The 26,343-nt window shown below is 45.9% G+C and overlaps 1 protein-coding gene across 8 annotated transcripts in view; it reads right to left on the bottom strand.

The window, feature by feature from the left end:
• FXN (frataxin) overlaps nt 1-26,343 on the bottom strand; it is a 75,728-nt gene that overhangs the window by 41,700 nt on the left and 7,685 nt on the right. For all 8 annotated transcript variants that reach the window (XR_010337058.1, XR_010337059.1, XR_010337060.1 and 5 more), the window contains exons 2-4: nt 24,745-24,842; nt 15,697-15,817; nt 8,359-8,456 (exon numbers count right to left, since the gene is read on the bottom strand). Coding sequence is in view for 5 of the 8 variants with exons in the window: in XM_064361677.1 (XP_064217747.1) it covers nt 8,359-8,456; nt 15,697-15,817; nt 24,745-24,842 (317 nt within the window). In the remaining 3 variants the exon portion in view is untranslated. The remainder of the gene's footprint in view (nt 1-8,358; nt 8,457-15,696; nt 15,818-24,744; nt 24,843-26,343) is intronic.

The following is a 26,343-nucleotide window of genomic DNA, read 5'->3' as shown; positions in this document are numbered from 1 at the left end:
CAGAAAATAACATGAAACGAACTACAGTATATATCTGATTTCTTTCTTCTTTTTTTTTTTTTTTTTTTGAGATGGAGTTTCATTCTTGTTGCCCAGGCTGGAGTGCAGTGGGGTAATCTTGGCTCACCACAACATCTGCCTCCCGGGTTCAAGCGATTTTCCTGCCTCAGCCTCCCGAGTAGCTGGGATTGCAGGTATGTGCCACCGCACCTGGGTAATTTTGTATTGTTTTTTAGAGATGGGTTTCACCATGTTGGCCTGGCTGGTCTTGAATTCCTGACCTCATGATCCACCTGTCTCGGTCTCTCAAAGCGCTGGGATTACAGGCATGAGTCACTGCACCCAGTCCTAGTTTCTTATCGTAGCATCTAAGAAGAGTTATACAATATATCTTCTGGAGCAATTCCCAGAATGATTCTCAAAACCTGAAAAATCATTTGACTTTTACTGATAAAGTCTCCAGGTATCGCATTTTGATCTCCAGCTTTCGCTACCTTACGTATGATACCTGCTATGCTAGAGCAGCGTTCTAAAAATTAGGGCCATTTTTGTGCCTCTGATGCAACTTGCGCCTTACCTATACTATTATTAGTCGTTAAAACGAAATCCACATAACATAAAATTAACCATTTAAAAATGAACAATTCAGTGGAATTTAGTACATTTACAATGTTGTGCAACCACTACCTCTATCCAGCTCCAAAACATCTGCAGCACCCCAAAGCGAAAGCCAGCACTGTCGTTCCTTGGTATCCATGGAGAAGGGGTTCCAGGATATGCAGATCCCCAATCTGTGGGTACTCAAGTCCCTGATATGAAATGGTACAGTACTTGCATCTAACCTATGCACATCCTCCCGTATACACTAAGTCATCTCTAGATTACTTATAATGCCTAGTACAATGTAAAGGCTATGTTGGTGGTTGTTATATTGGTTTTTTTATATGTATCATTTTTGTTGTTTTACTGTGGTTTTCATTTTCAAATATTTTGATCCATGGTTGGTTGGATAGCAAAGGCAGAACCCACAGATACAGACAGCCAACTATACCCATTAAACAGTTATTCCCCATTCCTTCCTCTCCCAGCACCCCAGTAATCATCGTTTTTATGAGATGAAGTTTCACTCTTGTTGCCCAGGCTAGAGTGCAATGGTGCGATGTTGGCTGACCAAAACCTCTGCCTCCCGGGTTCAAGTGATTCTCCTGCCTCAGCCTCCCGAGTAGCTGGGATTGCAGGTATCCACCACCACGCCCGGCTACTTTTATTTTTAGTAGAGACAGGGTTTCTCCATGTTGGTCAGGCTGGTCTCAAACTCTCGACCTCAGGTGATCCGCCCGCCTTGGCCTTCCAAAGTGCTGGGATTACAGGCATGAGTCACTGCGCCTGGCCTTAAACTATTATTTTTTAAAAAACATTTTTCTTAATTCAATGTTAAATTCATGAAGTTGAGAGCCTGGTGGGCTAGTTCATCTACTTCAAGCTCATCCAGTGAAGAATGGCACATGTACTTTACCACTGTGTGAACAGATTGGAGGCTGGCTTCTGCCATGTCTTGGTATACCAGATGTACATTCCACTTCCTCATGGCCTGTGGACGGGTGGCCATGGCAGCAGATAACGCTGGTGCACGTGGCGCCCTGATGAAGGTAACAGCAGAGTGCACAGGAGCCCAGAAGAAAGGGCACCTGAGTCTGCCTGAGCACTCAAGGAGGGCTTTTCCAAAGACCAAGGCTAAGAGGAACTCACCAGGAAGGGAAGCTTGGGCTATAAAGCATCAAGAATTCCTGCATTATTAGCCAAATGCTGGAGCTAGAACCTCTTCCCAGTATGGAGATAAAAAAATGAGTGAACCAGGCCAGGTGCAGTGGCTCACACCTGTAATCCCAGCACTTTGGGAGGCCAAGGTGGGCAGATCACGAGGTCAGGAGACAGAGACCATCCTGACTGACATGGTGAAGCCCCGTCTCTACTAAAAATACAAAAAATTAGCCTGGTGTGGTGGCATGCACCTGTAGTCCTAGCTACTCGGGAGACTGAGACAGGAGAATTGCTTGAACCCGGGAGGCAGAGGTTGCAGTGAGCCAGGATTGCACCACTGCACTCCAGCCTGGGCACAAGAATGAGACTCAGTCTCAAAAACCAAACCAAACCAAACCAAAACAAAACAAAACAAAGAATGAGTGAAGCAAACCATCAGGGTCACATAAAAAGGACTAACAAACCACACCAAGCCCGAGGACCGTCCCCTTGGCTCTAGACTCCGACGCTGCTATCGGGTTGCCAGGCAGAGCCTGAGTAACCCCCAGACCCCTCTATACTGCCTGAGGCACTCTGAGCACAGGAACTGATGCCCAAGTGTCCCTCATCCTGCAACCTCCTTAGGGTGGGAGGAAAGACCGCTGATCCGCAGGACCTGAAAAGCCAGTGCAGTGGCTCACATACATAACCCCAGCACATTGGGAGGCTGATGTGGGAGGACTGTTTGAAGCCACAAATTTGAGACAACCTAAGCAACAAAGTGAGACCCATGTTGACAAAAAAGAATTATTTTTAATTAAAACTAAATAAAATGAAAAAAACCCCAAAAAAATTAGAAATGCAGCCTGATGAAAGATATTTTAAACCAATGTGAAAAGCTAAGAGGAAAAAAACAAAATTTTTTTTATATTAAACAACCTTTATCTGAAAAATAGTGCCTTCCTAAAGCTATCGATCAAACTTCAATAAGAGCAAGTCAACTAATAATAGTTGCTAAATTAACAAGGGATCAATCAAAAGTGCTTCAAAGGGAGCAGGACTGGCTGGTGTTCCGCTGAGTCTCTGGGCCTTCAGGACCCAGCTACAGGGAAAACAGAATCAAACTGGCTGGAGTCCTGGATCCAAGCCCTCTCATTGTGACCTGCCTCCCTCCTGGAGTCCCTGGCAGCCCGTGGTCCCAAGGGCACTTCTGGGCTCCTGTCAGCTGTGGGTGGTGCCCCAGGAGCCAAAGGCCACTTTGGACAAGGCTGGAACTTGGCCTCATAGTCAGCCGGTTTCTGCCTGTTGTGGTCATTTTCTTTTTGGAGTGTCTGGAGCACTCTCTCAGCGGACGCGGTGGCCATCCAGCCTTCCTGGGCTGTTTTCTTTTCTTTTTTTTTTTGGGGGATGGGGTCTCACTCTGTCACCTAAGCTGGAGTGCAGTGGTGTAATCTCAGCTCACTGCAACCTCCGCTTCCCAGGCTCAAGCAATTCTCTCACCTCAGCCTCCCAAGTAGCTGGGACCACAGGCATGCACCACCATGCCTGGTTAATTTTTGTATTTTTGGTAGAGGCAGGGTTTCATCATGTTGCCCAGGCTGGCCTTGAATTCCTGAGTTCAAGTGATCTGCTGCCTTGGCCTCCCAAAGTGCTAGGATTACAGCATACTGTGCCTGCCCCCTGGGCCATTTTCTTATAGCAGAGGCTCTCCCCCTGACAACTGGAAGTGTCTTTCTTCAATTCCTGGGCCAGGTTTTGGGCCATCTTCTTGGTCATGGATGTGACACATGCAGTTCAAGCTTTCATGCACCTTGCTTATTCTCTGGTAGAGGTCTGGGCAGCAGGCGGCCACCTTTGTGGATTCCCGCTATGGCCTCATCACGTTTTTGGTGCAGTTCAGGCAGAGAGGGCAGCATCAGCTACAGCCTCGGGGGCTCCGTCTCCCTCTGTGCCCGTGCGTCCTGCAGAGGCCTACTCCCCGAGCAGCGTTTGGACCCGAGCGGTGAGTTCTTTGGTTTGCTTCTACAGTCTTCCCCTCAGGGCATTCGAAAGATGCTCCTTAGTCACGATTGTCATCCACACTCTTCAGAGGGACTTGTGGCTGGGACGCTGAGGGACCACCATGTCCAGCTTCCCTGTTCCCTTCCCCTGACTTGAGCAGAGGCAGGACACTCAGCGGGGTGTGGGGCAGGGAGGTCAGTTGCTTTACTCCAACATTCACGGCCTGTTTCATTCCTGCCTTGGTCTTTCCTTCTCCTCCTTTTTTGAGACAGAATCTTGCTCTGTCACCCAGGTTGGAGTGCAGTGGCACGATCACAGCTCATTACAACCTCCGCCTCTTGGGTTCAAGTGATTCTCCTGCCTTAGCCTCCCAAGCAGCTGGGATTACAGGTGCCTGCCACCACGCCCAGCTAATTTTTTGTATTTTTAGGGTTTCACCTTGTTGGCCAGGCTGGTCTCAAACTCCTGACCTCAAGTAATACGCCTGCCTCGGCCTCCCAAAGTGTTGGGTTTACAGGCGTGAGCCACCGTGTCTGGCCCCCTCTTCTCCTTTTCTGCCTGCAAGCATTGCTTCTGTCTTGCAATTTCTTGGTCAGGCCGCTCTGCAGTTTGCTGACAGTCAGTGCTGTCATTCAGGTCATCTGTGTTTGCCCCTGAGGATCCTCTCCATGGTGCTGTGAAGCATGCAGGGCGTGCTTTGCATCTTTCACTCAGGAAGTTCGGGAGGCCTGCTTTTCACGCTTTTTCAGAAATTAACCTAGGCCCTGACAGGAGGACCTGCTCATTTCATCTGGAACCCTTGAGAAGAGAGTTTGGAGCAGTCAAGGACTGGCCTCTGGCATGGTCGACATAAGGCCATCACCAGCCTGAGGCGCTGGCTGCATCTTGACCCTGGCCTTTCTGCGGACCTCACCCTGGGCCAATTCTCCCCTTCCCAGCGTGTCATCTCCTGACTGTAAAGACCACCACAGTAGTGCATGCCTCGGTCACCCAGGGTATCCACAGGTTCGCTGGCACTAGTCCCAGGATTCTGCATATCACTGGCACTGCCGCCCACAGGAGGGCCAGTAGCAGCTGAGTAGGGTGTCGTGGCAGCCAGCAGGCCTCCACTTGCCAGTGGTGTGTGGGCCACAAATGACCACTCGGACCCTGGGGGGGTGTTCTGTCTCTAACACAAACCAGGGCCCATCATCACTGTAGACCTCTTGGGCTAGGGGGAGGGGAGGCACCCCTTGTTCTAGAAAATTGTATCCCTGATTTTGCTGTGTAAACAGAAGGTGACGTTATGCAATGCCTTGGGGGTGTGTAAAGAGCTCACAGTAGCCCCTTAGCACTGGCCACTGCAGGCCCCACCTGGCCCTACAGCATAGCTAGTGGGTCAAAGCAGGGCAAGGCTGTAGCCCCGTGTCCACATGCGATCCTCTCAGGACAGTGTCCCTGCTGAGGCTCATTACGGATTTCAAGTTTCCTTCTGCTGCAGGGAAGCCTGGTCCCACCTACAAACAGTCTGCCTCCCTTGCTAGATTAAGCTCCTTGAAGATGGGACTGTGTTTCCTTCATCTCCCTATCTCCAGTAGCTCATCAGTGTGCGTTATACACTAGAGGCTCAGTCATTTTTTGTCCTGCTTTCTTATTAACTCTACTCTGACTTAGGACATGTCACTTTCCCCACTGGACCTCCATATTCACATCTGTGAGTAAGAGTAAGTGGGTAAAGGCCCTTGTAGCTTTAAAACCCCTCCAATACAGAGACCTCTGAAACTAGATGCAGAAGCCGAAGAGTGGTGAACGGAGCATTCTTCCTGGCTTGATGGCAGGGGCCTGCAGACCTGGCTATGAGGGTGGCATCTTGCTAGTTGAATGCCTCTGCAGAATTCCACCCTAGTTTCCAAATCAGACTCAAGGATGATCTTTATTGTTGATAATTTTTAGGGTTTTTTTTTGTTTTTTTTTTTGAGGCTTTGTTATTGACACAACAGTTTCTGGAAATCTTTTCCATAGAGAGTATGGGGGCTTCCTTGGCCAAGTTGGGCGGGTGCAGGCTCCGACTGCCCGGCAGCCACTGCCTGGGCTGCAGCATGTCCACAACCTCCTGCTCCTCTACACAGGTTTCTCCAGACATTACCGAATCTGGTCATGTCATCTGCCACAGGTATAAAAACGCCGGCAACAGCCCAAAGCCACGGGATCCTGCTGGGGAATCCTGTGCTCTCACAGGCACAGCTACACGGTGCTCCGGTGTTCCAGCCTGCTCCTTCTAAGAAGACAGGTGTGGGACGGCCAGGGTCCCACTGGCTTTTCTGGATTCTGAAGTCTGTGTGGGCAGCAGGCCAGGAGTGGGGAGAGCCGCCCTGGTGGTGAGGGCCCAGGGTGGGATGGCTGTGTTAGACAGCAGCATCCTGGCCTCTGGTGACCAGCAGAGTGGCTCAGCCTCCATCCCCCACTTTCCCACTGAGGCACTGAGGCTTGTGCTCAGGACTTGCTTCTCAGCCTCCCTTTGCCCGACTCCTACTGGGAGGTGGCCTCTCTGGGTCTGTCAGAAACTGGGTGCAGGAAAAGGAGGGGCCTGAGGTGGACGGGGGAGCCTGTGGTCTCTGGGTGTGGCCTGCTCCGGCAGAGACAGCTCTTTGCTCTCACCCTGGCCCCTCTATATATATATATTTCCCCCCCTTTTTTTGAAGAAAACAGTGTTTGTGACAGTAAATGGCTTGCTCAGCAGATCTTCCCAAATTCCCATATGAACGACAGATTTTAAAATAAAACACCTGAATTTCTAAGAAGTTATTATTATCCAGTAGCATATGCTTCTGAACACAGCTAGGGTAGGAGCCTGTTGCTGAGCAGAGTGTCCAAATACCGTATGGACATTTTCAGACTCCAGATATGGGGAAAATTCTTCTGGGGTAATGAAGAAATGAAAACAAGACAAAGTTAGCACTTTGTCATCACTGCTTCACGTTTGATCTCAACACTTGCCATATAATATACACAAGTCTACGATATACACCACAAAGAGAAGTGCCTGCTTGATATCTACAAAGCCACCGATCCCCAAAAGTGATCGCTGGACTGAGCCAATCCACCTCGTTCCCAGGAGATGAAGGATAAGAACACACAGGCCGAAGCACGGCCAGGTCAGGAAGAGTGACTGAGGCTACAGAGGCTAACTGGCCCACGGAGAGTAAAATCCTTCAACCTCTAGTGCGCTAACTGGGTCTAAAAACCAATAGGATCTGTGAATTAGGGCCTTCCTAGAATGACAGTGATTTCTAGTGCTTCTGTTGAACTCTAGCACACTTCCTGGATAAGACTGTGGAGAAAGGAAGCATAACACTATTTATTCTGAACAAAGCATTACAAATCACAGAATGATAAATGGTGTAATATTAATTGCCTAAAAATGATGTCAATATTAGGGGACAGAGTAAGGATATAATTTTTTAAAAATGCAAATACCATTAGTCTTTCAAAGAATTCTATGCTGGTTTTATCCGGCCCTTCCCCAATTCACAGTCAACATCTCTCTTTGGAAATGCTAATGAATGACTGGATCTAAGAGCTTTGTGAGCATTTCTCTTTTACTTTCTTACAACCACTTCAACAGCAGCCAGGCTGATGAGGGATGAGGGACGTCTCGCCCTGCACGTTCTCAGGCTTTCAGATGCTATGCAGTCTGTATTGTGTCTCCAACACAATCTTTTATTCCTCTAGCTTGAAAGCACATTAATGGAAAAGGCAGGAGGGATTAAATGCTCCAGAGCAGCAATAAAAAACACTCTCCCACCTCCACAGGGTACACGACCCAACCCTGCAAAGGGAGTTCAAATAACCCTTTACCTGAGATGCTCAAAACAAGTAGAGGTCAAACTTTCACTTGCTTTGAAGACAAAGCGCAACTGTTCAAATGCTACAAGATCAAAAGTAGCGTTTTTTGAAGTCGGAAATGATTTAATAGATGAAAACTGTCTAGGCTGGATTTGGAAAAGTTAGAAACTACTCACTTCAGACCTTCTTAACATCCTGATGCCTGCTGACGGTAGCCAAATTGTCAGCAGGGAGAAGTTATATAACTAGAGTAAACTTTCCTACTGAGAATGAGAGAGGCTGGAAAATATCAGAAAAGGTTCACTTATAAGGATATTAACATACTTGCTCTATTGCCCAGGCTGGAGTACAGTGGCGTGATCTTGGCTCACCGCAACCTCCACCTCCTGGGCCCAAGCAATTCTCCTACCTCAGCCTTCCAAGTAGCTGGGACTACAGGCATGTGCCACAACACCTGGCTAATTTTATATTTTTAGTAGAGATGGAGTTTTGTGACATTGTCCAGGCTGGTCTCAAACTCCTGAGCTCAAGCGATCCACAGGCCATGGCCTCCCAAAGTGCTAGGGTTATTGGTGTGAGTCACCATGCTTAACCGTGACTTTATTTTTCTTTTCTTTACAGAGACAGGGACTCACTATGTTGCCCAGATTGGTTCTGAACTCCTGTCCTCAAGTGATTCTCCTACCTCAGCCTCTCAAAGTGTTGGGATTATAGGTATGAGCCACCGTGCTCAGCCACAATGTCACACTGTGGACGTCTTTAAGGATTACAGATGTTGACTTCTGAACATACCTGGAAGGAGAAGACAGCCAGATCTGCTTGTTTGGCGTCTGCTTGTTGATCACGTAAGTTCCTAGGTCTCCACCCAGTTTAACAGTTAAGACACCACTCTAGGGAGTTCAGCGGAAAAAAGATGAAGAAATGAAAACAAGACGAAGTTAGCGCTTTGTCATCATCGCTTCACGTTTTATCTCAACACTTGCCATTTCCACAAGTCTACAATATACACCATAACGAAATGTGTTTAATTTAGCATTTAGAAATAGGAGTTTGTGTAGAAGGAGCTTTCCTTTCAGAATCAGAATAGGATTAATCATAATGATGTTGTATCTTACAGAGCTTTCTCTGTTCCCTGAGAGGTCTGCAAAGTGAGAATGGAGATGAAGCTTGGAGAGTTAAGTGACCTGTCTGAGGTCTTGGTGCTGGCATCTGGGACTGCTGGTTTGTTGCCCTGTTATCAACCAGAACATACCAGAGGACAGTAAAAAATGCAGACTCCAACTCGATTAGAGTACCACACCAGACCAAACGTCAGACATGACAGTTCTATTACAGAAGGAGTAAAAGGAAGGAAAGAAGTACTCAAACCACCTGCTTTGCTTGTCTTAGAAGAGCATTAGCTTCAGCTCTGCTGGGAGAAGGCAGAAACTCCAGATGAAGTTCTTTATTTCCAGACCCTTCCCACGCATCTAACAAGCTACTCAGACACTCCTCCGAGGCTTTACTTTTCTCTAAAGAGCCTTGAATTTTTTAAAAGACTGGTTGGTCCATCTTTGACCAATAAATGCTCATTTAAATTTGAAAACACTCTTTCAACAAGAGTCCTTTACTCCTAAGGCCTGTGGTCTCTTTAGAATGGGTGGGATATGAAAGAGACAGCTGCAGGGCTCAGTTCTCTGTATCGGAACTGGTAAGCAGGAGGGAGCCTGCTGTTCCCCATCTTGTGCGTGACTTGCAGAGATACACAGTGCAGCCTTTTGCTGTGCATTCTAGAGTCTCCATCCAATTGAGAGGTCCTGAATGATTCTGACAACACACTTTTGCAAATGCAGAGAGCTATTTAGGCCAGGCATGGTGGCTCATGCCTGAAATTCGAGCACTTTGGGAGGCCAAGGCAGGCAGATTGCTTGAGCCCAGGAGTTTCAGACCTACCCGGGCAACATGGCAAAACCCTGTCTCTACTAAAAATACAAAAATTAGCCTAGCGTGGTGGCATGCGCCTGTGGCCTCAGCTACTCGGAAGGCTGAATTGGGAGGATCACCGGAGCCCCAAAGGTTAAGGCTGCGGTGAGCTGAGTTGACACACCACTATACTCCAGGCTAGGCGACAGAATGAGACCCTGTCTCAAAAGCAAAGCAAAACAAAGCAAAAAACCCCAAACACAAAGAGATTATTTGTTTGTAATGCTCTTCTAAGACAAACAAAGCTATCTAAATGTCAGAGCGTCGTAACAATAATAATATAACTGATAGGAATGGGACAAGGGGTACTACTGGGTTATTTTTTTAATAACATTTTTTTCGGATTCAAAAAGAAATGTATAGAAATGATACAGATGTCAGCAATGCAGAGAGCGTAAAGGAAATGAAAACACTGATAAAAACATTAACCACCATTTACTCAGCTCCTGCTGTGCCAGGCTAGGTGTTTGGCACTTCGTGTAAATTGTTTCCAACTTGACTACAATTGTTGGAGGTAGGATTCATTATTCCAGTTTCACAGATGAGGAAAACAGAGGTTCACAGTAAAGAGTACTTAGTGATTGGCAGAGCTAATCTGAAATCCAGATCTGTATGGGTCCAAAGACACTGTTCTTTCCATAACACAAAGCATTCTCTCGATCCCATTATCCAACAATAAAAGATATTCACTCTTAGGTATCAGCTACCAGTTTTTGTTTGTTTTTTACAACAGGGTCTTGCTCTGTTGCTCAGGCTGCAGTAGTGCGGATCATGGCTCACTGCAGCCTCAAACCCCTACACTCAAGTGATCCTCAGCCTCAGCCCTTACCTCCTGAGAGCTAGGACTACAGGCATGACGGCTGGCTAATTTTAACATTTTTCTTTTGTAGAGATGGGGTCTCGCTATATTGACCAGGCTGGTCACAAACTTCTGGCCTCAAGTGATCCTCCCATCTTGGCCTCCCAAAGTGCTGGGATTATGTTACAGGTGTGAGCTACTGTACTCAGACCCATTTAAAAAAAAACTATTACTGTAAAAAGCATATAACGTTAAATTTACCATATTAACCATTTTTAAGTGTACAGTAAAGTATATTCACACTGCTGTGCAATATAACTCTAGAACTTTTTTGCAGAGATACACAGCAGCAGAGATACAATGAAACCCTATGCCCATTAGAAACTAACTTCCCTGTCCCACAGCCCGTAGTAACCACCTGTCTACTTTCTGTTTCTATGATTTTGACTCATCTGTTTTTTCGACTGACAAATAAAAATTATGTATTTGTGGTGGTGTTTCCATGATTTTTGACTACTTTTGACTACTTCATGAGTGGAATCATAAGTATTTGTCCTTTTATGACTTGACTGCCAGTTTTTGAAAGGATTTTTTAAAAAGAGCTAGGACTGCCGGGCGCGGTGGCTCCCGCCTATAATCCCAGCACTTTGGGAGCAGCACTTTGGGAGGCTGAGGCGGGCGGATCACCTGAGGTCGGGAGTTCAAGACCACTCTTACCAAGTAGAGAAACCCCATCTCTACTAAAAAAACAAATTAGCCAGGCATGATGGCAAATGCCTGTAAACCCAGTTACTCGGGAGGCTGAGGCAGAGAATCACTTGAACCTGGGAGGTGGAGGTTGCGGTGAGCCGAGATCCCGCCATTGCAGTCCAGCCTGGGCAACTCTGTCTCAAAAAATAAAAAATAATAAAAGAGCTAGGATTATACTATATGTAAGTTTGTTTAAAAAACATTTTTTTTCCTGAAATCCATTTTTACTGTTTTAGTATGACTATATTTCATTTATTTAACAGTTTCTTAAAACTGAGGCTGCATGTAGTGACTTATGCTTATAAAATCCTGGCACTTTGGGAGGCCGAGGTGGGAGGATTGCTTGGGCCCAGGAGTTCAAGACCAGACTGGGCAACATAGTGAAATCTCATTTTTACAAAAAAATTACAAATTCACTGGGTGTGATGGTGCACACCTATAGTCACAGCTACTCGGTAGCTGAGGTGGGAACACTGCCTGAGCCTGGAAGATTGGGGCTGCAAAACTAGTGATCATGCCACTACACTTCAGCCTGGGTGACACAGAGAACTTGTCTCAAAAATAAATAAACAGATGTTTCTTAAAACTGTATACTTCAGGAGTTTTTAGTATTTCACAAAGTGTGCACACATCACTACTATCTAATCCCAGGCTATTTCCATTGCACCAAAAAGAAACCCCACACCCATGAACACTCACTCCCCATTTCCCACTCAGCCCACACAGAAAATTTTTTATTTTATTTTGAGACGGAATCTCACTCTGTCACCCACACTGGAGTGCAATGGTGTGGTCTTGGCTTACTGCAACCTCTGCCTCCTGGGTTCAAGTGGTTCTCCTGCCTCAGCCTCCCAAGTAGCTGGGACTACAGGCACGTGCCACCACACTAGGCTAATTTTTGTATTTTTGGTAGAGACGGGGTTTCACTATGTTGACCAGGCTGATCTCAAACTCCTGACCTCGTGATCTGCCTGCCTCAGCCTCCCAAAGTGCTGGGATGACAGGGGTGAGCCATAGTGCCTGACCAGAGTTTTATAAATTATTTTTCCATGAGATAACAAGCTCAATGAATCAACACACAATCATTGGTAATCTGTCCTCTTTGGGGCTCCTATATGCCACAATTGTGTGCTGCACCCTATACTAGAAAGGCCACCATTCAGCAGAAAGGGCAGAGGATTGACTACAAGAGGCGAGTTCCAGGTCCTGTCTCATCACTGACCAGCGGTGGGCCTTGGGCAAGTCACATTCACCGTGCCTGTCTCCCATGATCTCTCTCCTGCCTCCTTAGAGGACTCAGCACAAGAACTTGGGACTGATGTGAGCTCAAGGGCTTTGCTCTTGCGTCCATCGCCACAATGCCTCAGCAGACAGTGAAACAGGGGGTGCACATGCAATCACTGAAGCCAAAACTGACTCTTTCCTATTAGAATTCAAAATCTTTTGCCCAGGCTGGAGTGCAGTGGCTCGATCTCAGCTCACTGCAATCTCTGCCGCCTGGGTTCAGGTGATTCTCCTGCCTTAGCCTCCTGAGTATCTGGGATCACAGGCTCCTGCCACTGTGCCCAGCTAATTTTTGTATTTTTAGTAGAAACGGGGTTTCACCATCTTAGCCAGGCTGGTCTTGAACTCGTGACCTCATGATCCTCCCGCCCTGGCCTTCCAAAGTGCTAGGATTACAGGCTTGAGCCACTGCGCCTGGCCTTTCCCCCACCACAAAGGGCATATTAATAAAACAAATGTGAGAACCCTTCTAGCTCCACAGCTCTCAAGCTATTTCCACCCACTGGCACCTCCTCTGCAGTCCGCTTCCTCCCTCCCCACATAAGACCCGCTCACCTCTACCCTGCTGCCCCTCTGTGGGTCCCACTGCCTCGTGGTGCTTCCTGCCTCTGCATTCAGAGCTGCCTGTCTGCTTGCTTGTTCCCTGACCTCCACTACTTTAAGCACCTTGGTGGCAGGAGATTTGTCTTTTTATGCTAGCATCTGCAGGTCTAGCACCTCCATTCCTCCTGCAAAAAGGACATTTGTGGATGAATGACCAACTGGTCAAATGGTGAATGAGTGGATGATGGCGGATGATCACACACTGTAATGCCATTTGCCCAAGTTAAGGGCAAGTACACAGGGCAGAAAACCCCAATGCTCAACTTCCTCCCACCAGTCTGCTCACTATAATTAGATTTTTTTCCCCCACAGATCTTAGAACTATTTTGGAAGGAAAGTGGTAACAGGAGAGAAACTAGCTGCATTAGTTCAGCAGAAATTCTTAATGCTTTTGGAACTGACTAAAAATAGACCAGATAAAGAGGGCTTTCTCTTCATCATTATTATTATTCCGTAGACAATCTGAGTCTATTTTGGGAGTGTGCATGGCCTTAAGTGCAGGGGGATTGTCAAAGTACGTAGCAGCTGCTGAGACACAGGCACTAGCCAATCAGCACAGGCAGTGGCCACAGCTGGTGAGTCTTAGTGACTCCTCCTAGTTCAGATCAGCCCTATCTAGCAGGAGAAAAAATAGTGATTACTGTGTCAGCAGCTCACTTGTAGAAACAGACACATATAAGATGGCATGCTGAGTCAGGAGACTTCACACACATATGACCTCCTACATTTCTAAAGTAGATACCAACTTGCTAGGATGTACTTTTACCTATGTCATTTTAACTGATCCTCATATAAACCTGAAGGGTGGAGGTTAATGTCATTCATTTCATAGCATGTGTGGGCAGAGTTTAGCCTGAGACTTGGTTTCCCTGCAGTTACTACAGGCTCTAGTAGAGGCTAGGGGAGAGGAGGCCCTTAACTCTCCCACCTCTAAGCCTGTGGATGCTCAAGTTGGCAGGTTACTTTGTAAGGGTTCCTGGCCCTCTAGGGCTGTCTGTGCAATCACTTTTAAAGCCCTGCCTAGACATTTCCTGGTATTAGTTAATTGCCATCAAGAGGATTAACATCTTCAAGGGGCCAGGCGTAGTGGCTCATGCCTGTGATCCAAGCTCTTTGTGAGGCTTAGGTAGGATGACTGCTTGAGTTCAGGAGTTTCAGACCAGCCTGGCCAACATGGTGAAGCACTGTTTCTACTAAAAATACAAAAATTAGCTGGGTGTGGGGGTAAGTGCCTGTAATCCCAGCTACTTGGGAGGATGAGGCAGGAGAATTGCTTGGAACCCGAGAGGCGGAGGATGCAGTGAGCCGAGATCATGCCATTGCACTCCAGCCTGAATGACAGTGAGAGACTCTGTCTCAAAACAAACAAACAAACAAACAAACAAACAAACAAAACCATCTTTGAGTGATTTTCTCCCACTGGCAAAAAGGAATTACTCTAAGGCCTAAGCAATAATTCTAAACCAAAAGGCAGACCCTTGCTCAAATCTGCCACCTGGTGGCCAGTCGATAAAGACCAGCACTTCCCTGGCTTCCAGGATCTGGGGCTAATGTTTCATCCAACTTAAAAGTTCTCACACCAGGCTGGACATGACAGCTCATGCCTGTAAGCACTTTGGGAGGCTGAGGGAGGGCGGATCATCTGCAGTCAGGAGTTCAAGACCAGACTAACCAACATGGTGAAACCCTGTCTCCACTAAAATGCAAAAATTAGCAGGTGCCCGTAATCTCAGCTACTTGGGAGGCTGAGGCAGGAGAATTATTTGAACCCAGGAAGTGGTGGTTGCAGTGAGTTGAGATCATACCACTGCACTCCAGCCTGGGTAACAGAGTGAGACTCCCTAAAAATAAAAGAAGTTCTCATACTAGCTGCACATTAGAATCATCTGCGGAGCTTAAAAATCCATGCCCTGCTCAGACCATGCCAAACCCCAGACCAAGTAATCAAAATCTCTAGGAATGAGACCTAGGGATACATATTAGAATCCCAGGTGAGCTTTTCAAAAATATGCTTCCCAGAAATGTACCCCGACCTACCCCATCACTGTCTCACAGAAGCAGGGCTCAAGCCCTTGTAATCCGAATAACTTTTGGGCAGTTATCTTGCCCCTGCTGAAGAACTATGGGTCTAGTTTGGTGTTCCCTATGCATGCCTGCTCGACAAACACACATTCAGGCCCCTCTCTGATATGTCTTCATGGTATTCAGTGAAGCTGGAAAATGAGGCTAAGAGAGGCTGAGTGACTTGCCCAGCATCACCACAAGCCAGGTAGAGGTATGCTGCAGCTTGAACCCTAGTATTTTTTTTTTTTTTTTTGAGATGGAGTTTCGCTTTTGTTGCCCAGTCTGGAGTGCAATGACGTGACCTCAGCTCACTGCAACCTCCAACTCCCAGGTTCAAGCGATTCTCCTGCCTCAGCCTCCTGAGTAGCTGGGATTACAGGCATGTACCACCATGCCTGGCTAATTTTGTATTTTTAGTAGAGATGGGGTTTCTTCGTGTTGGTCAGGCTGGTCTCGAACTCCCGACCTCAGGTGATCCGCCCACCTTGGCCTCCCAAAGTGCTGGGATTACAGGCGTGAGCCACTGCAACCAGCCAAATCCTAGTCTTTTAATCCTACCCACAACTCCATGCTACTTGATGCTTAGCTCTGCTAGAGGGAAATTCTTCATTTGAGTGAACTAAAATTCTAGGGGAGAAATAGAAAAATTAAAAGAAGTCGAGAGGTACCCCAAAGGAAACATCATAGTCTTCAAATGTGTATGGCTTGTCTGCGAGGTCTTCAAAAAACTCTGCTAGGGAGTCCAGCGTTTCCTCTGCTAGTCTTTCATAGGTGGTCTCATCTAGAGAGCTGTGGGGGAAGCACAAAACCCAAAGCATATGATTACCAAACGCTTCCATTTTGTTAATACCAAATTTATACTTTTGTTTTTTATTTAAATTTATTAAATTGATGAAAACAACTTGCAAAAAGTAAAATTTTTTTTTTTTTTAAGATGGAGTCTCACTCTCTCACTCAGGCTAGAGTGCAGTGGCATGATCTCAGCTCACTGCAACCTCTGCCTCCCGGGTTCAAATGATTCTCCTGCCTCAGCCTCCCAAGTAGCTGGGATTACAGGTATGTAGCCACCATGCCTGGCTAATTTTTGTATTTTTTTTTTTTTTAGTAGAGATGGGGTTTCACCATGTTGGCCAGGTTGGTCTCAAACTCCTGATGTCAAGTGATCCATGCGCCTCTTGAAGTGTTAGGATTACAGGCGTGAGGCACCTTGCCCAGCCCAAAGTAAAAACTTAAACAGCACAGAAGGGATTACAGAAAGAAGCAGGCAGCCCCCATTCCCAGATGCAACTACAATTAATAGTCTTTTCTGGGCCAGGCGGGAAGGTGGCTCACGCCTGTAATCCCAGCACTTTGGGGGGCTGAGGTAGGCAGATCACCCGATGTCAGGAGTTTGAAACTAGCATGGCCAATGTGGCGAAACCCCATCTCTATTAAAAATTCAAAAATTATCATGTCCTTTGCAGGGGCATGGCTGAAGCTGGAAACTATCATTCTCAGCAAACTAATACAGGAACAGAAAATGAAACACCGCATGTTCTCACTCATAAGTGGGAGTTGAACAATGAGAACACACGGACACAGGGAGGGGAACATCACATACCAGGGGCCTGTCAGGGGCAAGGGGTAAGAGAAGGGAGAGCATTAGGACAAATATCTAATGTGTGCGGGGCTTAAAACCTAGATGATGGGATGGTAGGTGCAGCAAACCACCAAGGTACATGCATACCTATGTAACAAACCTGCACGCTCTGCACATGTAACACAGAACTTAAAGTACAATGTAAAAAATACAAAAATTAGCTGGGCATAGTGGTGCGACCTTGCAGTCCCAGCTCCTCGTGAGGCTGAGGCACAGGAATTGCTTGAACCTGGGAGGCGGAGGTCGCAGTGAGCTGAGATCACGCCACTGCACTCCAGCCTGGATCACAGAGCCAGCCTGTCTCAAAAAAAGGTCTTTTCTGTATCCTTCTATCTTCATATTCTTTTTAAGCCACAAATGAAACATTTTGCATTTTTCACTTAATTATGTCTTAGAAATTGTTCTATATTAGCACCTATGGATTTTTATAATATTTAATTTTATGTTATTTATCCAGTCCTCTTCAGCTGGACACAAGGGATGCTTCCATTGCTTTTGTTATTAAAATTTTGCTTTTGCCCAAATTTTGTTGGGCAAATCACAAAGTGGGAGAAAATATCTGCATTACATACATCTGAAAAATGATTCATCCAGAATATATAAAGAACGCTGGCTGAGTGTGATGGCTCATACCTGTAATCTCAGCACTTTGGGAGGCCAAGGTGGGCAGATGACCTGAGGTCAGGAGTTTGAGACCAGGCTGACCAATAAGGTGAAACCTTGTCTCTACTAAAAATACACAAATTAGCTGGGCATGGTGGCACACGCCTGTAGTCCCAGCTACTCAGGAGGCTGAGACAGTAAAATGGCTGAAATCCCGGAGGCGGAGGTTGCAGTGAGCCGAGATTGTGCTACTGCACTCCAGCCTGGGCGACAGAGTGAGACTCCGAATCAAAGAAAAAGTACCTGGGCGCAGTGGCTCATGCCTGTAATCCCAGCACTTTGGGAGGCTGAGGCAGGCGGATCATAAGGTCAAGAGTTCGAGAGCAGCCTGACCAACATGATGAAACCCTGCCTCTACTAAAAATACAAAAATTAGCCAGGCATGGTGGTGTGTAATCCCAGCTACTCAGGAGGCACTGGACTCAGCCTGGGTGACAGAGCTAGACTCCATCTCAAAAAAAAAAAAAAAAGTAATTTGATTCAGTTAATGCTATCACTGTTTACTTCTGCTAAAGATATGATCAGATTTCATTAGTAATGTTCAACTTTTCACAAAGACGGTGAATGCCATCTTAAAACCTATTGGAGATTGTTTTTATATTTAGATTTGTATAACTGGTTATGTAAATATATTTAAATATTGGGGGAAATTCCTTCACTATTTCAGAACCAGGCAAGATTCACATGTATTTGTGTTTATTTGTGTCTTAAAGGCAAGGGCTGAAGGTAAGGTAGCAATGTCTACTTTATAGTTTTGGCCTTAACTGTGCCAATCCAATTAGAATTTTCTGTATCTAAATGGTTAATTTTACTTATTGAAAGACATTTTAGTGTGGTTTATGTGTAATATCAAATAAATACTATTTACCACTTCTCACATTAAAAAAAAAAAAAGAAAAGAAAGAGACAGATTGTATCAAGAGGTGGCCATGGGCTGGGTACAGTGGCTCACGCCTGTAATCCCAGCACTTTGGGAGGCCAAGGCAGAAGGATCACTTGAACCCAGGAGTTTGAGACCAGCCTGGACAACAGAGTGAGACCCTGTCTCTACAAACAACTGGAAAATTAGCTGGGCGTGGCACATGCCTGTAGTTCTAGCACCTCAGAAGCCTGAGGTGGGAGGAATCAGTTGAGCCAGCGATGTCAAGGCTGCAGTGAGCTGTGATCACGCCACTGCATTCCGTACTGGGTGACAAAGTGAAACCCTGTCCTTAAAGTAAAATAAAATAAAATAAAAAAGAGCTGGCCAAGCAAAGAAACAACTAGACTTTTCAGATACTGCTGATAGGCAAGTACATTGGACGATCACTTGGAAAACTGTTGGACAGTATCTACTAAAGCTGAATGCATTTACAAGCTATGACCCATCAATTCCACTCTTAGGAGGTACACCCAACAGAAATGTGTACCCAGGTTCACCAAAAGACATGTACTATACTAAAATATCTGTATCATAACTACAGCACCAAACTGGAAACTGCCCAAGTATTCCTTTGCAATACTGTAGAAAAATAAATTGTGGTATACTCATATAATGGAATACTACACTGCAAAATAGAATTGTCTATAGGAACAGTATGGATGAATCTCACGAACATCATTGTGATAGAATGAAACTATACACAAACATGTCTACACTTAATGAGAGTTTCTATAAAGTAAAAAAACAGGCAGAACTAATCTATGCTATTGGCAATCAGAATAGTAGTTACTCTGAGGGGTTAATGACTAGAAGGAAGAGAGGGAAGGGCTGATGACTGGAAGTGAGCAGGCAGCTTGCTCGCAGGGGCCGGTAACGTTCTATTACTTGAGCTTACATGAGTATGTTCATGGGAACGTTCAGTTTTTGCAAATTCATCAAGCTGTATGCTTGTGACTGGATACATTTGCTTATAGATACTATTTTGCAAATTTAAAATTACTTTAAATCCACAGAGACAGAAAGTAGATTAGTGATTGCTGGGTTCTAGGGAAAGGCGGAATGGGGAGCGATTGTGAATACAAACAGGGTTTCCTTCTGGAGTAATGAAAATGTCCTGGAATTAGTGGCGATACCTGCACAGCCTCGTGAATACACTAAAAACCCTTGTATTATACATTTTAAAATGGTGAGTTTTATGGCATGTAAATTATAACAATAAAAATATTATTATAATAAATATTATCGTAAGAGCTTTTGTGCCCATGTGAGGATATATTAATATCTGTAGCTTATAAGATACATATCGGACAACTCTACTAACTGAAAGTTTCCAAGGGTCCTAACGTAAAACACCAGGAGCTGCTGGACAATTACTGTAAGACACACAGATTTGCCATATATGAGCCCCTTCCCCACCCAGTCCATTACCCACTTCAAGGACACAGTGCGGGGAAGGCTAGCTGATTGGATTGGTGAGGGGCTGTCCTTTAAAAAGAGTGGGTGGCCTGATACGGTGTGTTCTGTGAGTGAGCTGGACAGAATGGGTAGGAGAGGTTGGTTGATATGTGTCTTGAAGAATCTGAGAAACATAAAAACACAACTAGCTTTATACCTGACAGTTATAAAGTCCAAAGTGAAGAGGTTGGAATGTTACCTGCCAGCAGACAGCTGGGCCCTGGCAGAAGCAGGCTATCTCCCTCCACATGGCAGGTCAAGGGTGTGCTTCCCAGAGGCCGGAGGGAGCAAAGGCCCTAGCCAGCCTCCCAGGACTGCCGGAAGGAGTAAGGGGAAAGCAGCAGAGAGTCTGCTGGGGGAGGAATGCTGGGAGCTGGGGCTGGAAATGGGTGCCACCAAAGCAAAAACCTCAAACATGCAGCATGCAGTGCCCCTTTGAGACTGTGGCACGGTCGATGAACAGACACAGTAGGCTGGGAGGCTCAGAGGCTCTTCAGACCTTGTGAGCCACGCAAAGCCCTCTGGAAATCTGAGTCTCAGATAAGCTGGAGGGCCAGCAGTATGCCTACTGAGCACACAGCTCTGGGGACAGTTAGAAGGCTCCTGAATATGGGTGGCTTATTGCTTTTAGCAGATGCAACAAGAAAAGAGGAAGCCAGGAGGGAACTGGCACATCTGCAAGTGGATGGAATGAAATGGAGCATTGGAGATAAAACGCTGCACAAACACGGAAAGTCAAAGGGAAAATCCAAGGCTTTTTTTTTTTTTGAGATGAAGTTTTACTCTTGTTGTCCAGGCTGGAGTGCAATGGTATGATCTCAGCTTACTGCAGCCTCCGCCTCCCAGGTTCAAGCAATTCTCCTGCCTCAGCCTCCTGAGTAGCTGGATTACAGGTGCCCACCACCACTCCTGGCTAATTTTTTGTATTTTTAGTAGAGACAGGGTTTCACCATGTTGGTCAGGCTGGTCTTGAACTCCTGGCCTCAGGTGATCCGCTCGCCCGAGCCTCCCAATGTGCAGGGACTACAGGCATGAGCCACTATGCCCAGTCAGAGAAACTAAGGCTTTGAACAGCAAAGGCTTCCTATTGAGCCAAAACAAGGGACCTAATCCTGCTGCAAAAACCAGATTGAGGGTATTGCTGGTCCCCAATCTTATAGTTTAACATAACCTCAAGGTGCCTGCCCTTAGGCTGACAGAGCTGGGCATGGGAGCATGCACGGAGATAAGGCAGCCTGAGGCTCCCATCCAGGGGGGAAATTTGGATGTGGTTCCTGGCACATAGGACTGCCTGAGGGAAAACTCTACTCTCAAAGAAAAATGAGTCTGTGCTGGGCGTGGTGGCTCATGCCTTTAATCCCAGCACTTTGGGAGTCCTAGGTAGGTGGATCACCTAAGGTCAGGAGTTTGAGACCAGCCTAGCCAACACGGTGAAATCCCATCCCTACTAAAAATACGAAAATTAGCTGGGTGTGGCAGTGTACGCCTATAGTTCCAGCTACTCAGGAGGCTGAGGCAGGAGAATTGCTTGAACCCAGGAGGCAGAGGCTGCAGCGAGCTGAGATGGCACCACTGCACTCCAGCCTGGGTGACAGAGTGAGATATCATCAAAAAAAAAAAAAATAGAAAGAAAGAAGAAGAAAAATGAGTCTGGCCCAAAATAGCCTATTGGAGTCTTAAAACAGGCTGTGGAACCCCAAACTGTTATCAGCATGAAGTAGACAGTGAAGGCTGCTCGCCCCCAAGGAGGGCACACTTCCCACTGCCCGCCTCCCCTGTGGCCAAGGAAAGTAACAGACAAGCAGGAGCCCCCAAGGAGGCTGAAGCAGGGATTTGTGGAGGAGCTGCTCAGCAGGGCTCCCCCGCTGCGGGGTGGGGTGGGCTGGGGGTGGGGGCCAGGGCTGTGCGTCTTTTCTGAATGGAGTTACAGTTGCAGTTATCCTGCTCCTCTCTATCCTCTGAGTGTAGGTCAGAAGACGTCATTCCTAAAGCTGAGAAAGAGAAGACTGCCTGTCACCTCGAAATCTTGGACTCAGAGGTAACTGCGGTGACCACATGGCTCTCGGTTGGCTTTCTTGGGGCTGGGGGTAAATGCATCTGAGTGTGGAAGGATGGTCCATGCAGATACTGGTTGGCAGGGGGTAGACTGCAGCCCTGCCTGACAACTTTCCATGGGGAATCATTGCTGGCTTCTTCCAGGACACTCGCTAGACTATATTTCCCAGCCTCCCTTATGGTTAGCTAAGACCACGCGACTAAGTTCTCACCAGAATGTGAGTGAGGAACAAATGGCACTCCAGCCCTTCTGTGCTTCTAGCCCTTTCTGGAAAATGGAACTTGGACAAGGTGACTGAGACTCAACAACGTAGAGGGCAGTAACGCATTGACAGATAAGGACTGAACTGGAAGCTGGAAGGAGTGTAGTTCCTAATTCTTTTTTTTTTTTTAATTAAAAAAAAATTTTTTTAGAGATGGGGTCTCGCTATGTTGCCCAGGTTGGAGTGCAGTGACTATTGACAGGCGCGATCCCACTACTGATCAGCACGGGAGTTTTGACCTGCTCCGTTTTCTGAACTGGGCCGGTTCACCCCTCCTTAGGCAACCTGGTGGTCCCCCGCTTCCGGGAGGTCACCATATTGATCCCAAATTTAGTGCAGACACCTGATCGGAATAGCGCACTACAGCCCAGAACTCCCGGGCTCAAGCGATCCTCCCACCTCAGCCTCCTGAGTAACTGGGACTACAGGCACGTGCCACCGCACCTGGCAACTAATTCATTTCACGAGGGATGCCAACCCTGGACTGGCCAGAGAGGAGGACACAAACATTGGTTTGGGCCATTATATTTTTGGGTCTATTGTTATAGAAGAATGGCCTGCCCTAACTATTAGGATATTGAATAAAATAGTATCAAAACTCTGGAAGCAACCTGAACGTCCAACAAGAGGGGCTGGGTTAAATGGGTTACATCACATCCATACAACCTGATACTATTCATAAACAAGAGGGGCTGGGTTAAATGGGTTACATCACATTCATACAACCTGATACTATTTCATAAACAAGAGGGGCTGGGTTAGATGAGTTACATCACATCCATAAAACGTGATACTATTTCATAAACAAGAGGGGCTGGGTTAAATGGATTACATCACATCCATAGAACCCGATACTATTTCATAAACAAGAGGGGCTGGGTGAAATGGATTACATCACAGCCATACTACCCAATACTATTTTATAAACAAGAAGGGCTGGGTTAGATGGATTACATCACAACCTGATACTATTTCATAAACAAGAGGGGCTGGGTGAAATGGATGACATCACATCCATACAACCTGATACTATTTCATAAACAAGAGGGGCTGGGTTAGATGGATTACATCACATCCATACAACCCGATACTATTTCATAAACAAGAGGGGCTGGGTTAAATGGATTACATCACATCCATACAACCCAATACTATTTCATAAACAAGAGGGGCTGGGTTAAATGGATTACATCACATCCATACAACCTAATACTATTTCATAAACAAGAGGGGCTGGGTTAGATGAGTTACATCACATCCATACAACCTGATACTATTTCATAAACAAGAGGGGCTGGGTTAAATGGATGACATCACAACCTGATACTATTTCATAAACAAGAGGGGCTGGGTTAAATGGATTACATCACAACCTGATACTATTTCATAAACAAGAGGGGCTGGGTTAAATGGATGACATCACATCCATACAACCTGATACTATTTCATAAACAAGAGGGGCTGGGTTAAATGGATTACATCACATCCATACAACCTAATACTATTTCATAAACAAGAGGGGCTGGGTTAAATGGATTACATCACAACCTGATACTATTTCATAAACAAGAGGGGCTGGGTGAAATGGATGACATCACATCCATACAACCTGATACTATTTCATAAACAAGAGGGGCTGGGTTAGATGGATTACATCACATCCATACAACCCGATACTATTTCATAAACAAGAGGGGCTGGGTTAAATGGATTACATCACAGTCATACAACCCGATACTATTCATAAACAAGAGGGGCTGGGTTAAATGGATTACATCACATCCATACAACCTAATACTATTTCATAAACAAGAGGGGCTGGGTTAAATGGATTACATCACAACCTGATACTATTTCATAAACAAGAGGGGCTGGGTAAAATGGATGACATCACATCCATACAACCTGATACTATTTCATAAACAAGAGGGGCTGGGTTAAATGGATTACATCACATCCATACAACCCGATACTATTCATAAACAAGAGGGGCTGGGTTAAATGGATTACATCACATCCATACAACCTAATACTATTTCATAAACAAGAGGGGCTGGGTTAAATGGATTACATCACAACCTGATACTATTTCATAAACAAGAGGGGCTGGGTTAGATGAGTTACATCACATCCATACAACCTGATACTATTTCATAAACAAGAGGGGCTGGGTTAAATGGATTACATCACATCCATAGAACCCGATACTATTTCATAAACAAGAGGGGCTGGGTGAAATGGATTACATCACAGCCATACTACCCGATACTATTTTATAAACAAGAAGGGCTGGGTTAGATGGATTACATCACATCCATACAACCCGATACTATTTCATAAACAAGAGGGGCTGGGTTAAATGGATTACATCACATCCATACAACCCGATACTATTTCATAAACAAGAGGGGCTGGGTTAAATGGATTACATCACATCCATACAACCCGATACTATTTCATAAACAAGAGGGGCTGGGTTAAATGGATTACATCACATCCATACAACCCGATACTATTTCATAAACAAGAGGGGCTGGGTTAGATGGATTACATCACATCCATACAACCTGATACTATTTCATAAAAAATAATGTGGTTGATACTCAGTCATATAGAAAGACGCCTATGATTGTTGCGGTCAGAAGAAAACAGGTTCTTATGGGAAAGTAAGAGAAGGAGGGAGGAAGACATCTCTGACGTGGAAGGTGTTTTATCTTACCCTGGGTGACCCAAAGTTCCCGTTTTCCTCAAATTCATCAAATAGACATTCTGCTTTTTGACATTCTGAATCTGGTTGAGGCCACGAAGATTCAAACTCTGAAAGTCAAAGTTAAGAAGTACGTTACTATTTTTCAGTGAATTACAATCCATTAACGCATAATTTATATGTTGCTACTTCTACATACAAGAGTGCCCCATTTTTTCTAGGAAAAAGGGAATGTGTTACTTTTCTTAAAAAAATTTATCCTCTCTTCTCTTCTCCTCTCCCCTAGTTCCCAGTTTCCTTCTTAGCCCTTCAGCAATGCAAATATAACCTTTCACCTCCCCCTCAACAGACATTCCCTGCAGGGCAAGCTTTTCTAACTGTGTGCTCTTCCAGAGAGATCTCTCCTCCAGTTGACAGTAGATTTGCAGACCAAAGCAAACCCACCTTGGAACTTCCACCCTCAGGGATGCCTCAGAGCATATTGAAAGCATGCCCACTTGGCCGCTGCTACAGCTTATTTCTACCCAGGAAGGTGCCAAGTCAACCGTCCTGTAGAGTAGGCATGGAGCTAGCAGAGGGAAGCCCCTCACTTGCCCTTGCACCCTTCCCCTCCTATCTTATAAAAAAGTGTCCACTTTCTGTTCCAAAGGGGAAGCAACACTTTTAAAGAAAGGGAGGACACTTTGTATCCTTTACCCAAGCTGGTTTCAGAATAAATTCACTTTTTTTGGGTACCAGGCCTTGTTCCTCTTGTTAATTGGACTCTGCATCTGGCGAGCAACTAACCTGCATTTCGGTTACGTAATCATGCTGAAGTTTTTTTTTGGTTAGTTTTTGTTTTTTGTTTCTGAGACAAAGTCTTGCTCTGTGACCCAAGCTGGAGTGCAGTGGCACGATCTCAGCTCACTGCAAACCCCTGCCTCCTGGGTTCAAGTGATTCTTGTGCGTCAGCCTCCGGTATAGCTGGAACTACAGGTGCCCGCCACCACACCTGGCTGATTTTTGTATTTTTAGTAGAGACGGGGTTTTACCATTTTGGCCAGGGTGGTCTCGATCTCTTGGCCGCAAGTGATCTGCCCTCTCAGCTTCCCAAACTGCTGGGATTACAGGCGTGAGCCACTGCACCCAGCCCTATGCTAAAGTTTTTCAGGAATATTTCTTAGGATTTTTTTGACCTTGTTTTAGTGCATGACAGTGAGTTCTCCCTGTGTCTCTCTAAGCCCGTGTCGTCCAACAGGCTAGCCAACAAGCCACATGTAGCTATTTACATTTAAATTTGTTGGAGATAAAACAAAACCAGGTCAGTTCCTCAACTGCACCAGCAGTTTTAAGAACCCTGTGGCCACAGGTGGCTAGTGGCGCAAACACAGCACTTCCATCACATCAGGGAGTTCTACTGGGGGGCTGTTGCAGGCTGTTCAGGTTACAGGGTGGATAGCAGGAGGGTGTTCAGGTTACAGGGTGGTTAGCAGGAGGCTGGGAGGCATCCACAATGCTCTTAAAAGGTCACTAAGAGAAGCAACAGGAAATAGCAAGAGGCAGAAGCCTGCTTAAGGCCAGAGGATTGGCTCTGACTGCTGACTGCTGTCTGACAGATCTTATTAGCATGAT

The sequence above is a fragment of the Aotus nancymaae genome, unplaced genomic scaffold (genome assembly GCF_030222135.1).
Source record: "Aotus nancymaae isolate 86718 unplaced genomic scaffold, 86718_ANA_hifiasm-v0.15.2.pri h1tg000041l, whole genome shotgun sequence".
Classification (NCBI taxonomy): Eukaryota; Metazoa; Chordata; class Mammalia; order Primates; family Aotidae; genus Aotus; species Aotus nancymaae.
The sequence above is the reverse complement of the archived record's forward strand: the minus strand, read 5'-3'. Positions and strand labels throughout refer to the sequence as shown.